The following is a 14354-nucleotide window of genomic DNA, read 5'->3' as shown; positions in this document are numbered from 1 at the left end:
ATACTACTTAATAAATTACTCAAGTACATAACAAGTTTCGTATCATCCTACCATTGTGTATCCTGAATTTCATGCTTCAAAATATATTTTTTATATATTGTAGTGGATATTACTTTTTATTCATTATTTTGTTGCCATATATAGAACAATAATTTTTGTGAAAGTGCCTTATTTCATTTTGTATAATTTACTCAAAACTTTTGCGTCTTTTTGTTTTTTTCCTGTTTTTCTGAGAGGTACTGAAAAGTTATTGGCCCCAAGTTAGTTCGTATCACCATAATTTAAATGGTAAATGATTACCCGTGGCTATCCGGATATTCGTGGTAATGAATCTGGTATTCCGATAAACTTTTCAAATGAGTGGTGTGGTTCTGGGTTGAGCTATATTAAATGATAATGGCTTTGGTATTACAGTTTTTCGAGGGTACCTGCTCCGCTGCCATTCCTAATAAGAATTAGAATACATCGTAAAAGGGGCTCTACATAATATATATATATATATATATATATATATATATATATATATATATATATATATATATATATATATATATATATATATATATATATATATATATATATATATATATATATATATGTCGGAGGCGGTCACCGACTCACGATTAATTGATGCGATGGTGATTAATCTGTGATAAATCAGAAATAAATCAGTTTTTAAAATTTAATATAATATATGTCTAGATATTATTTATAAATACTCATAACAGATATAAAAAAATATTTAAACATAGTTATATCTTCTTCATGTATATATTCTAATAATATAATAAACGTTTAATAATAATAAGATTATAATACATAAATATTCTTATAAAATATGAATAAAACGGCATTTTTTTAATTATCATTTATTCTTGAGCATTCGTGGCATACATTAATAGTTCTTTAACAATAACAGTTAAATAAAAAAAATAAAACATAAACTCAAATTTTTTTTATTAAAACCCCAACTTTTATTTTGAATTATGATTTTCTTTTTAAAGAACCGATTTTTGACCGATTTTTTGTCGATTTTTGCCGCCGAGTTTGACCCGCCTTAAAGATTTGACCGCCTCAGACCGTCTGAAACCGCCTCACAGGCAAAAAAACAGATTCTTCAAACCTTTACACTAAAAATGTAAAGGTTTGGGACCGCCTCCGCCTCAGAGACCGATTAATCGGCCGGCTCGACTAATTTTTAGAACACTGATATATATATGAACCATACAAACAAAAAATATATAGTATGTACTAATTTTCAGTTCTCATGATTTGCACTAATCAATTTAAATAATAGTAGATAAAAAAAAAGTTTAGCTATTGCACTAAAAAAAATGAGCACAAAAAAATATTAAGTCAGGATCAGTGTTTTGAAACTCAGACCCTATCGACCGGTTAAACCGCAAACTATTATCTTGTCCGGTTAAGTTTTATAAATTGAACTGTAAAATCGTATGTTGAGTGAAAATTCAATTTTTGGCCAGAAATTGTGCGTCTTTTGTTCTTAAATAAAGAAGCAAAATGGCTTAAACAACATCTTTTTACTGCCCAATTCAAGGAAAAATAAAATAAAATATAAAACTTAAATTCGAAGACATATTATTTTAGATTATAACTTATGTAAGGGCGAATGATAAATAGGCCCATTACATGGGACTTAAATGCACATTGGTCCACAAAAAAAAAACAGTCTTTCAAATAAACTCATCCCCATGTCTTTAGTCAAAAATACCCTCTATAATATAATTCTTATCAATTCCATCAATTATGCTCTAACTTCCTTAATATTACACATTGACCCCGGATTTAAACAAATATATCACATTAACCAAATAATATTTTTTTGAAAAAATATTTTTTTTTCTGAAATTTTTTTTTTCCGGCCAGATTCCGGCGTTGATTTTTTTTATGTTTTTTGAAAACTTTTTTTTTTCTGAATTTTTTTTCCGGCCGGTCAACCACTGTTGACCGCCGGTCTCCGGCATTAACTTTTTTTTTTCTTAGAAAAACATTTTAATTAATATTACTGTCTTGGCTACTAAATTACTGTCTCAGACAGTAATATTACTGTTTGGGACAGTAATATTATGAATATTATTTTCCCGAACAGTAATATTATATTATTATTACTGTCTGAGACAGTTAAATTACTGTTGGAGACAGTAATTTAGCAGCCAAAACATTAATATTAATTAAAATAATGTTTTTTAAGAAAACAATTTCAAAAAAACAAAAAAAAAATCAATTAACAGTTAAATAATTGACGGAGACAGTAATTTAGCATCCAAGACAGTAATATTAATTAAAAATATTTGTTTAAGAAAAAAAAGGTCAATTAACAGTTAAATTACTGTTTCCGACAATTAAATAACTGCTGGAGATGATAATCTAGCAACGAATACAGTAATATTAATTAAAATATTTAAAAATAAAATAAAATCAATTAACAGTTAAATTACTGTCTCCCCGACAGTTAAATAACTGCTGGAGACAGTAATTTAGCAGTCAAGACAGTAATATTAATTAAAATATTTTTGAAGAAAAAAAAAAGTCAATTAATAGTTAAATTACTGTCTCCGACAGTTAAATAACTGTTGGAGACAGTAATTTAGTAGCCAAGACAGTAATATTAATTAAAATATTTTTTAAGAAAAAAAAAGATTAAAAAAAAAAGTCAACGCCGGAGACCCGGCGGTCAACGGCAGTTGACCTACCGGAAAAAAAAAAGTTTTCAAAAAAAAAAAAAAGACAATAAAAAAAAGTCAACGCCGGAGACCGGCGGTCAACAGCGGCTGACCGGCGGTCTCCGGTGGTGGCGGGTCAAAATTGGGGTCAAAATTGAAATTAGGGTTAAAATTGGTTAATTGATGAAATTGGGGTGTAAATCATGAAATTGGAGTTGAATTGACGGTAATTTTGGTATATATAAAAGGATTTTCCTTATTTGCAAATAAATTTGAATCAACTGGATTTATTTGTTAGATAAAAAAGTTAGATGTACCTCTTTTAATTAATTGGCCTTTTATGGGCCTGTTTGTCATTTGCACTTGATGTAATACTTGAAATGATTATGCATGATATGTGTGTAAAAGAAAAGTAAAATTGGTTTATGTTTCAACTGAAATGAGTAATGAATTAATGTTAGTAAAAGAAAATATATTTTATTTACTATAAAAAATAAATATAAATAATAAAAAAATGAAAAAAAATCGATTGAATCGTCCAACCGTGACCAGTGACTTATTCGGGTCAATGTCGGATACGATTTATAAAACATTGAATAGGATACATACATCATATGTGCTGGGTGCGGGGAGTGGAGGGTTTTCTACATGGGTGCCACATGGCCACTCTAAATTCACAATAAAAAACTGTTGTCGGGAAAGAAAATATCTTTGAGTTGGTTTTATGAAAGTGCGGTGATATTTTCACCTTTAAATTATCCCAATCCACTATAAAAAATTATAAAATATCATAAATAATCCTTAAATTTATAATTCACCATCCTTCCATATATTCATTTAATCCTCATGTTTTCTAAGTTATTTATATTTCTATTTTATTTTAATAATTTTATTATTTTTTTATTTTTGTTTTTACTTTTTTTTTTTAATTTTATTTTTTACAATGAAATATTTATTACATGATATTTAAACTTCCATATCAGATGATCAACAAATTGTGTAATTTTTCTTTTAGGAAACAAAATTATATTAAGCCAAATCGACCAATTCTGGAGGAAGTTCAGGACCTTCCATACAAACAATCTTAATTTATTTCTCAAAAAACGGGAATTCATGCTCTTTTTGACCTTCGAAAATATTTTTCTCTAACGAAAGTATTATTCATGTATGATGATGTGGGATTTGTTTTATAAATATTTTAATTAGTTTAGTGGTGTATGGTTTATAAATTTGTAAGAAGTATAGGTGAAAGAAGAAGAAAGGGGTTAAACTAAAAATATATTTAATTTGGAGGTGAAATAAGATATTTTGAGGATGAAAACAACACGTCTCTTATGAAATTTTAGTGCCCAAGAGATATCTACCACATATGTATATTTGTAATATGAACGGATGGTCCTTTATGTTAAATATGAAGAAAAAAAAACAAGAAAAATGAAATAAAAGAGAGAGGAAAAGACAATTGTGACTTATTGTAGCTCCAAGCTCTCTTGATTCTTGATTATTATATCCTAGCTAAGTTACATTTTATTTCATGTTTAAGACTAGAATTTTTTTAGCAAATTGGAAGTATTTTAAGTCCATTCAAGAATTTAATTTCATCAAACTAGCAAGAACTATAATAAGTACACGTTAAAAAAAATTAATATTGAACATGGATTCATATTACAAAGTATATGCAAATCTTGGATTTAGGAATATATATATACAATTTTGATGTAAATCGAGGAAGAAATCCCTTTTCGATTGAGTTCAGAACAAAACCGACGTCGGAGAGAAAGCTGGGAGGGCCATGGCGTAGGAAGATTCCCTGAAATAACATAAATAGTTTCTCAAATTCTGCCCGAAATTATTAAATTATACTCCCTCTATCCCTTATTGTACTGTATTTTTTTGTCCCAAATTATTTGTTATTTTGGAGTTTCAATAGGATGTTAATCAATTTTGTCCCTTGTCACGCTCAAATTCTGCCGGAAATTATTAAATTATAGTAAACTGTAATTAAAACAAAATCAAAATGATAATTAGTAGTAGGTACCAATATTCCTCCTCTCGGAGATTTGGTGGCGGTGCAACCCTCGCCGGCGATTTGGATTTGGCTTTCTGTTGAATGACCATCTCAACCAAAAACTTAAGCTTAAGTTATTAGTGAAAATGTATCATATAATATTAATATCTTCAATACGCCCCCTCAAGTGCAGGCGAATTACATTTGAAGCCTTGCACTTGAAATATTTTTAAATGGGTGGCTGTGGGATTCGAACTCAGGACCTTTCATTTGGCCTGGCTCTAATACCATGTTGAATGACCCCTCAAGTGCAAGGATACCATGTTGAATGACCATCTCAACCAAAAGCTTAAGCTTTTGGTTGAGATGGTCATTCAACACTTTCACCGGCCGTTTCATAACCTCCGGCAACGGGTTATTCTCGGAGATTGCATTAAGCTTGGGCTGCCAATGGGCTGTAGCGCCGCCGCGGGGGTTCGGTTTCACTGGCCTTCTAGTAGTACTCTTTGATTGACAATGAGTAGTGTGGCAGTTTCCTCTCTGTTCCACCGTCGTCGTCCGCCACCCATCGCCAGCGACATCCGCCGATGATCCGATCGTTACGCAGCCCCAACAGGATCCAAATTCCGGGAAGAACTTCATAACTAATGTAAGAAGATTCAGTACTTGTATTATTTGGTGAGTGATGAATTAATATTGTATCAAACACTGACGAATTATATTATATTATATTATATAAAAACAGGGGCGGATTGGAGGTACGTAGAGAGGTGGTTGTCATTATCTGCTGTGGGGCTCTGTTTTCACGGAGCCACCGTTTATTGTTGCTGCAGCTCCATTGGTTCCTACATTTTATTTGCTTTCACTAATCAATTCATGCTTTCAGGTTTTTCTAGACCCTACTACATTTTCCTATATACTATGTAATAAACTTTTGGGTAAATATCATTTTGTCATCTGTATTTTGCCCGTTTTTGTACATTGCTGTCTTAACAAAAAAAAAATAACACGGGTCTGCCCAAATTTTTTATTTTGAGCCACTTAACCACCTAAGTCGAATTTTCAGGCGAATATTTGAATATTCCGGCGCAAGCGCAAGGCACAAGGCTACGTCGGTAGGTTTTTTCGTCTTCTCATATTAGGATATCATATGTGGGTGAAATTGAAGGTTCTAAAAACTCAATTGTATTTATAGGAGAAATAGAGTTGGGAGAGAATTATGTCTCTCACGTATATTAATCATATATATAGTTACATGTAGGAAACTCTAACCTATTACGCAAGGTAACCTATTATATAAGGTAACTATAATAAATAATAATAATAATAATAATAATAATAATAATAATAATAATAATAATAATAATAATAATAATAATAATAATAATAATAATAATATATACGTAATATATAATATATATACGCTAATAGTATTTAATTGAAACTTAATGACTCAATTGAACTTAGTTTGAAACTTACCAAAACTAGAAATTGATTGAAATGAAGCTCTCGTTCTTCTTCTCTTCCATGGGAGTTTCTCCCCCACTTATTTTTTATTTGAACGAACAATATCGTTTGAGAAAATCGAACCTTAAAAAAGAAGGTAACCTCTACTCACGTGCGACAAAATTCTTGGAGACAAATAGAAAGGACCTTTTGGAGTAAGAGAAAGAAAGGAGGGCCTGGCGGCGGGAGATAATGGGGTGTCGTCCAACTCATTTTCCAACTTTATTTGGACTGCCACATGGACCTAGGGGTGTAAATGAGACGAGCCGGCTCGCGAGCTTTCGGAGCTTGCTCGAAAAAAGCTCGTACTTGAGCTCGAAAAATCGAGCTCGAGCTCGAGCTCACGAGCCCGAGCTTTTCGAAGAGCCGAGCTCGAGCTTCATTTCAGTTGTTCGACAGCTCGCGAGTCGGCTCGCGAGCTTTACCTTTTTTGTATATTTTTTTAATACATATAAATAATTTATAATAATGGATATTATTAATAATAAATAAAAATAATAATTTTACTTTTCTAATTGAAAAAAAAAAGATTAATAAGAAAAATATACTCTTGTAATTTTTTATTTGATTAAAGAAAAGAAAATTGAAATTAAACACAAAAGACAGATGAAAAAGTGGAATATGGTCAGTCTTCACGCTTCAGTAGACAACCAAACGTCGGTTCCCTTAGGGTTTGGTCTTCTCTCTTCAAAGTTCAGCTTCAAAATTTTCTCTTTGGATTTCACTTTCAATTCTTCAAATGTTATTCTAGCAAAATGGTAGAGTGCGTTAATGATTTTTGAAAACACAAGTTACACAAGTTCAAAGGCAGCCCAAGAAATTGGTGGTTTGTGCAACGACGGCCGAGATTTGTCCAAAGGCGAAGGTGGTTCCTCTTCAACACTCCAAAATTAAAAGGAAACATAAGGATAGGTAATCTTCAAAAAACTCTTCCTATTTCGTTTTTAAAGAATAGGTGAATGTTTGACTCAAAAATTAATAGTTTTTTTCTCTACATGCATAGAATATGTGAATGTTTGACCCAATATTTGATAGTTTTTTCCTCTACATGCATATAAATTCACAGTGGAAGTCTGAAATTCTTGTTATAAGAATCTGATTTACGACTTTGGTTAAAGATAATAAAAAATAAATCATTGAACAACACTTAAATTCACTAACAATTATTGACATGTTGCCTTTGTTTTTTGCAGTTATGTTGCTTGATGATACTATTGCACATCCTGGAGAAGCAACGGGAGCAACGGGACAGGATAATGATATGAATGCACATTTGAATAGTGAAGAGCATGCCGATGTAGGTATTACAGCAGATGGTGCCGTGGAGAATGGAACGGAATCAACTCACATTAATAAGCGACAAAAAAAATCACCTATCTGGGCAGATTTTACAGAGATTAAGGATGATAATGGTGTCACCAAGGTGTGTTGCAACCACTGTAAAAAACTATTTACAAGGAACAAGACTACTTCAACAACTCAATTCCACAGGCACTTGCAATCATGTCGTGTTTTCCAAAAAGAAAAGGCTGCACGAGATAAGGGTAAATTTTCACAAACACAAATTGGTTTTCTTCCAACAACTGTAGATCTATCTTCTTTTCCAGCATTACGTGATGGAAAATTTGATATGGAAAAGATGAAAGAAGCGGTAGCTCATTGGATTATGATGCATGAGCATCCTTTCTCCATTGTAGAAGATGAAGGATTTAATTTGATGCAGAGACTGGGAATGCCTGAGTGGAGATTATTTACTAGAATCACGGCAAAAAATATTTGCGTGAAAGTGTACGACGTGGAGAAGCAGCAGCTGAAAATTGTATTGAAGAATGTGAACAAAATCAGCCTTACTACAGACTGCTGGGAGTCGAAGAATCAAAAAATTGAGTACATGGTCATAACTGGTCATTGGATTGATCAAAGCTGGATTTTACAAAAACGTATGCTCAACTTTGTCCATATTCCACCTCCTCAACGAGGCCTTGAGATTGCAAATGCTGTTTGGCGGTGCTTGGAAGAATGGGGAATCGATTCTAAGGTTCACACTATATGTGTTGATAATGCTTCAGCGAATGATACTGCAATTGAGAACTTAAAGATTTTTATCGAAAGTAAAAAAAAAACTGCTTTGTGAAGGAAGTTTGTTCCATGTCAGGTGTTGTGCACATATTCTAAATTTGATAGCACAAGATGGTCTTTCTCAGATTAAAGACATCATAGAAGTTGTCCATGATAGTGTCGAGTACATTCGATGATCAGATGCAAGATTGAAGATATTCTCGGAGATTGTGAAGCAATTAAACTTGCGAGATAGAAAGTTGGTGGATGATTGTCGGACAAGATGGAACTCTACATATGAGATGTTAGCAACTGCTATCAAATTTAAAGACGTGTTTCCACGGTTTGCAGATCGAGAGCCTCATTTTGAAAAATGCCCAACTAATGAAGATTGGAAAAAAGTTGAGAAAGTGTGCTCGGTATTGGAGGTGTTCTGGACAGCTACACATATCATTTCCGGAAGTGATTATCCAACCTCAAACTTATTTCTTAATGAAGTGAGTAGAGTGAAGGTAATGTTGGATCAAAAGTCATCAGATACTGATTCTTTCATCCAGGAAATGGTCAAGAAAATGAAAATCAAGTTTGATAAGTATTGGGGGGAGTCTGATTTACTTATGTCTGTAGCAGCTGTGTTGGATCCTAGATGTAAGATGAGGGCACTTCAATTTCGTTTTCCCAAGATTTATGGGCCAATACAAGGCGAGAGAGAAATTATACGTGTTCAACAAACTTTATATCAACTTTATGCCGAGTATGCGGCGCAACAAAATAGTGAAGAGTCGAGCGGGGAAGTAGGAAGCGGAAGTTCTCAAAATCAGCATGGTAAAAACTCTGAATCTTTATGTGGTTGGTCCGAGTATGTTGATTATTTGAAGTCCGTGGAATCAGCTCAACCAAAAAAATCCGAGCTTGATATGTATCTTCAAGAAAATTGTTATATGTCCAATAAAGAAGATGGACGAGAATTTGATGTTTTGGAGTGGTGGAGAGTTCATGCGTTGAAATACAAAATATTATCAGTAATGGCAAAAGACATTTTAGCCATTCCGATCACCACAGTTGCTTCAGAGGCTTTTTTTTTGCGCTGGAAGTAGAGTAATCGACAAATATCGTGCCTCATTGGCTCCGGATACAGTGCAAGTTTTGATGTGTGGAGGAGATTGGTTGAGAAAAAAATTTGGGGTAAAAAAGAAGTCCAAGGTAAAATTAGAATAATTGATTGAATTATTCATTATTTTTATGTCTTTGTTTAGTATTCTTTGTTTTGCGTTGCAGAATGAGAAGAAAGCAATACAAGTTTTTCTTCCGGTTGATGATGATGTTCCGAAATCATGATTGACGTGGATTATGTTGCATTAGTAAGTTTTGTATTGTTTTAGTTGTTCTATAGCATAATGACAAGAAAACAATATTGTGTGTTTGCTACTAATTTGGGTAATGTTTATTTGCAGATTTGAAAACCATAATTTTTGTAAGTGGATTAGAGTACTCAAGTATAATCTGCCAAGTTTGAAGGATAATGGAGTTTGGAGTGCACAAATGCATTTTGGATATTAGCCTTTTGAAAATATAAATTAAGTACATTTTGTGGAGATTATTTTTTTTTGGATAAAAAATGTTTAGATTTTGTGGCATGAGTGCATTTCTATATTTTCTTAATTATGGAGATGATTTTTGTTGATTTATTCAGGTTTTCGTCGTATTTTTATTTTATTTTATTTTATTGCATAATTTTACTTACTTGTAGTTTGTTCCAATTTGATGTATAGATTAATTAAATGAAAAATTGAAATTTTGGTTTTGCTGAGCTCGAGCGCGAGCTCGAGCTCCTTAGCAACAAAACGAGCTCGAGCTCGAGCTGAAAATTATAGGCTTGTCGAGCTCGAGCTCGAGCCTTGTATAGTTGTAGCGAGCTCGTGCTCGAGCTCACAAAATAAGGCGAGCTCGGCTCGTTTACTGATGGACCTCACGTGCGGCGCACATGACATTTCTGTCCAAGTTAACTGGGTGAGTTGACGGGCGAACCAAAAGTGTCAAAAAATGGCAAGTTTGAGGACTAAATTAGCGGTGGCAAAAGTTTGAGGACGAAAATCGTTTTAGGTGCTAAGTATATGGACGAAAAGTGTAATTGTCTCATAAAAACCCTTTCCATTTCTTCGTATATACGTCACATTTATAAAAGGGGAATTATAGTTTTCATCCCTCAAGTTTGCATCGATTTCATATTTGGTCCTCCATGTTAACCAAAATACATTTGGTCTCTCGTGCTTCAATAATTTAGCATTTTTGGTCAATTTACCGTTAGTCTGTTAATTAAGGCAATGATGGACACATGCTTGATTCCGTTAGTTTTAACGGGAAATTGATGGGAACGACTAAAAGTGTTGAATTTTGACAACATAACGGACCAAATGTGAAATCGATGTAAACTTGAGGGGCAAAAACTATATTTTTTCCCCATTTATAAATATATTCATGACATCAGCTTATAAGAACATATAAGCCAAGAGAAAAAAGAAAGAAGGATGCAATGGGAAAAGGCAAAGTGCTGTGATCACAGGGGAGTGACTGGTGATAGCAAGTTTTGGCTCAAGGGTATGAGACTTGCACTCTGAGTAGAACTGAGATTGGTGTGGACATAGCAAAATAAATGAGTGATGATGCTAAAGTTTAGATTAACTGGGGTAGTGTAGAAAACGAACTGGGAGAGCAAAGCGGATCAATAGCTTGACAACTTGATGATCCTGAGGTCCCTGCGAAATGAGCACACGTGAACTGAGCCGGGGGTTGATCCGGCGGAAACCCCTCCGACGCTCAAGTCAGATGTACGGATCGTAGAAATAGTAGAGAGAATATGCACTCTAGATTGTTTTATAGAACGTACCTTTACAAATGAGTAAAACATCTATTTATATGTTGTTGATTGGGTTGGGCTTACTTTGTTGGGCCCAAGCCTTACTTTGAAGGTGCTTGGGCTTTCGTGTAGTGGGCCCAATTGCAAGTGATTGGGCTTTGGTCCAATTTGCAAGTGATTGGGCTTTCGTGATTTATCTGAAAATTAGGGCCCATTGGGTCGGCCCAATTAGGTATATCATTAAGCCCCCCAACTCTCGAGTCGAGATGGGAGACATGCTTAGGGGAATCCGGCTCGTGTCGAGAGTTAATTGTGCCGTGGCTTGAATAGTTTTCGTTGGTGTTGAATTGATCTCCTCAATTTAAATAAGGGATAATTATATTTATTTGGCAGCGAGTTATATATTTAAGGGTTTGAAATAATATACCACGGCCAGATAAATAGACTCCTTTTGCGGTGGAAATAATTTACTTCAACTCCTGCGTAATAAATATGGGTATGTATTTTTAACTTTAGGTCTTCTTCTGTGCTATCTTCTTTTATTCTATAGCGGTAGAGTAGAAATTATTTGTTTCTTGATTATTTGTTCGGAGAAAAAGATTTGTCATGTCGAATCCGGGTAAGTCGAAATCTTTACGAATTAAACTTCGAGATCCGGTTGAAGGGGGCGAGAAAACTTTTGGTTCCGTGGGCATGGAACGCGAGAAGGTAGTAGTATCGGGTGGGGAAATCGGATCTGCTTAAGGTGGTGCCCGAAATTCTGTGCAGATGGGCATGGTAGGTGGCTCGGATGCAGAGGTCGGCTCGAGCCGCGCTTCTAGCCGCCCTAAAACGTGTGAGAGCGCGCGCTTCGAGGTTAGAGGGAAGCCGAGCCGAGCCATCGAGTTGGAGGCTGGCACGGCTGCTGAGGAGAGGAGAGAGAGAGATTCCAGCGCACGTGGCCCAATGGGAGGAAGCCACATGCGCACATCGGGTACGGAAGCCGAGCCACGCGCGTGCGCGTCGGGCGCTGGGATTGAGAGACGCGCGCGCGTGGCAGTTAAAGTGCTGAAGCTGGGCGCGCTTCCCAAGCGACGCGCACGCGCGTCGGACGTGCTGAGTGGTGATGACGCGCACGGTTTGGCCAGTGGGGAGGTGGCACGTGTTCCGGTGCAGGCTGATGACGTGCGCGCGCGTGAATCAGCCCCTTTTGGGGTCACGCGCGCGCGTGAGGGCGCGTTAGAGCATTAATTTGGGCCCGATTCGGGTGAAATCGATGGGCGAATTGCCGAGAGTGTTGGTGCACTTGGTGTTTTAAACGGGGGTAGTTTAGGACGGCGAGAAGCTATTGAATCTTGGAGCGACGACTTAGGACCGAGTAATAATGTTCGTGAGCAAGTAGATGGAGTTGTAGCTAGTAGTCGTTATTCTCGACGCTAAATCGTGGATTTTGGGAGTGATAGCGATGATTCTAGTCGATCGCATTCTTCGAGTGTGCATGTGGTGTCGAGTAGTGAAGTTGAGCCGATGGTCGAAGAGGAGGAGGAACATGATATTCCGTCGGGTGATGTTGAGATTTATACGAGGAGGCAAAAGAAAATTAAGCCAATTAATTTGGACTTGATTAATTTTGATAGTGTATTGACGGAAGAGCATTTGCAGTCTATTCGTCGACTAGTCAGAGCGCCAAGAAATATCGAGTTGTTGTTGCCTCAGAAGGGCGACCGTTTGTATTCGCCACCCGATGGTTTTCATACGGTTTTCTTGGCGTACGTGACGTGTACATCTCAGATTACTCCGCATCCGACCTTGTTGAAGATTTGCGAGGAATTCAAGATAGGGTATAGTCAGCTAACCCCTACTGCGGTTCTTATGTTCGAGGCGTTTCACCATAGAGTGTCGCGAGTAGGTTTGCCTGTTACCGTGAGTCTGTTCAAGGCGTTATTTACGTTACATCGGCCCAATAAGCTGCCTTTCTTTTGTGTTCATCCTCGCGTTCCCTACCAATTTTTGAAGAGTGTGAAGTTATCCTTGGGGGAATGGAAGTCGCGTTTCTTTTATGTGAGGGCCCCCTCTTTCGACGTTCCTCTAGTTTGGAAACCTACGTGCGAGAGTTTCAAGATTACCGCGAATATGGCGAAGAGGATTGAAGAGTCTAGGCTGTGTGATGTGGAGTTTGACCCGAGGTGTTTGATACCGAAGGCGAAGGGTCAGCACCGTATATCCTTTTGTTGCATTGACTTGAGTTTTTTTTTTTTTTTTTTTTTTTTTTTTATAATGCATTTCTTTAATTGTATATATCCCATGTCTCTTATGTGGTTGTTTTCTTTTGTAGATGGGGGTATCACCTTTGCGGCACTTCGAGCTAAGGCGAATGGGACGTCGAAGAAGGCATCGAAGAAGGTTTATTCTACGTTGGGAGGTTCTTCGGGTTGTTTGCCTCGAGAGACAGTCCATGTAGAGACTCCTCGAGTTATTGAAGGCGACCGTAGCTGTGCTGGTGAGGGAAAGAGGGTAGATACTGAATACGTGGCTGTGCCAAAGCGTCCACGGGTAGACCCAGAGGAGACTTATGCTTTCCATGGTGGGGCAGGGAAACAGTTGTTTACTTTTGGCGTGAATCGTGAAGGGAAGGAATCGTATTGGGATGTATCGGACCATGATTTGCCGATGTTGAGCACCGAGGGATTCGTTCGGGAGTACGACCGTGCTCGGATGTCTGGTAAGGGCCCTTCTCACATGTTGGAGTTGGCTGGTGGGGACATATGCCGGGTGAGTCCTTGTCTATTTAAAACAAGATTATACGTTTACTTCCTCTATATATATATATATATATATATATATATATATATATATATATATATATATATATATATATATATATATATATATATATATATATATATATATATATATATTTTATTTTTAGTTGGTAGCGACTTGGAGATATCTCATGGAGCAAGATGGGAATGTGGAAGCTAGGAAGGAAGAGGAGCGGGCTCGAAGTCAGGCGCGTGAGGACGATCTTCGAAGCCAGTTGGAGATAGCGCGGTCCGATCTTGCTCATCGGACAGAAGAGCTTGCTGAGAGGACATAAGAGCTTGCTCAGAGGACAGAGGAGCTCGAGGTTTTCCGAGGTGAGGCGAAGGCGTATAAGGATGATGTTCAGAAGTTGTACGAGTGCTATGACCAGCTCAAAGAGAAATACGAAGTTGAGAAGGCGACGGGGAAGAGGTTCCTCGCGACGTCAGGTGGTGCTGCT

At 36.3% G+C, this 14354-nt stretch overlaps 1 protein-coding gene and 1 pseudogene across 1 annotated transcript; one reads left to right on the top strand and one right to left on the bottom strand.

The window, feature by feature from the left end:
- Positions 1 to 4293: 4293 nt before the first annotated feature.
- Positions 4294 to 5577, bottom strand: LOC105951568 (uncharacterized). The gene is made up of 3 exons (XM_088821936.1): positions 5074 to 5577; positions 4723 to 4787; positions 4294 to 4494 (listed from the first exon to the last, which is right to left on the bottom strand). Exons 1-3 carry the CDS (start codon positions 5332 to 5334, stop codon positions 4437 to 4439), a joined length of 384 nt encoding a protein of 127 aa, XP_088678062.1. The 5' UTR covers positions 5335 to 5577; the 3' UTR covers positions 4294 to 4436.
- Positions 5578 to 7393: 1816 nt separating this feature from the next.
- Positions 7394 to 9594, top strand: LOC148768596 (zinc finger BED domain-containing protein RICESLEEPER 2-like; annotated as a pseudogene).
- The last annotated feature ends 4760 nt before the right edge of the window (positions 9595 to 14354 follow it).

This window comes from Erythranthe guttata, chromosome 8, assembly GCF_056151865.1.
Source record: "Erythranthe guttata isolate IM_541 chromosome 8, IM_541, whole genome shotgun sequence".
Taxonomy (NCBI): domain Eukaryota; kingdom Viridiplantae; phylum Streptophyta; class Magnoliopsida; order Lamiales; family Phrymaceae; genus Erythranthe; species Erythranthe guttata.
Note: the sequence above shows the minus strand (reverse complement) of the source record. Positions and strands in the feature narration are given on the sequence as shown.

Coding starts and splice junctions, on each gene's coding strand:
- LOC105951568 (XM_088821936.1), bottom strand. CDS start 5,334: ATGAAGTTCTTCCCGGAATTTGGATCCTGTTGGGGCTGCGTAACGATC. Junction 4,788..5,073: donor TTATGAAACGGCCGGTGAAA/GTGTTGAATGAC, acceptor GTCATTCAACAG/AAAGCCAAATCCAAATCGCC. Junction 4,495..4,722: donor CTCCGAGAGGAGGAATATTG/GTACCTACTACT, acceptor ATGTTATTTCAG/GGAATCTTCCTACGCCATGG.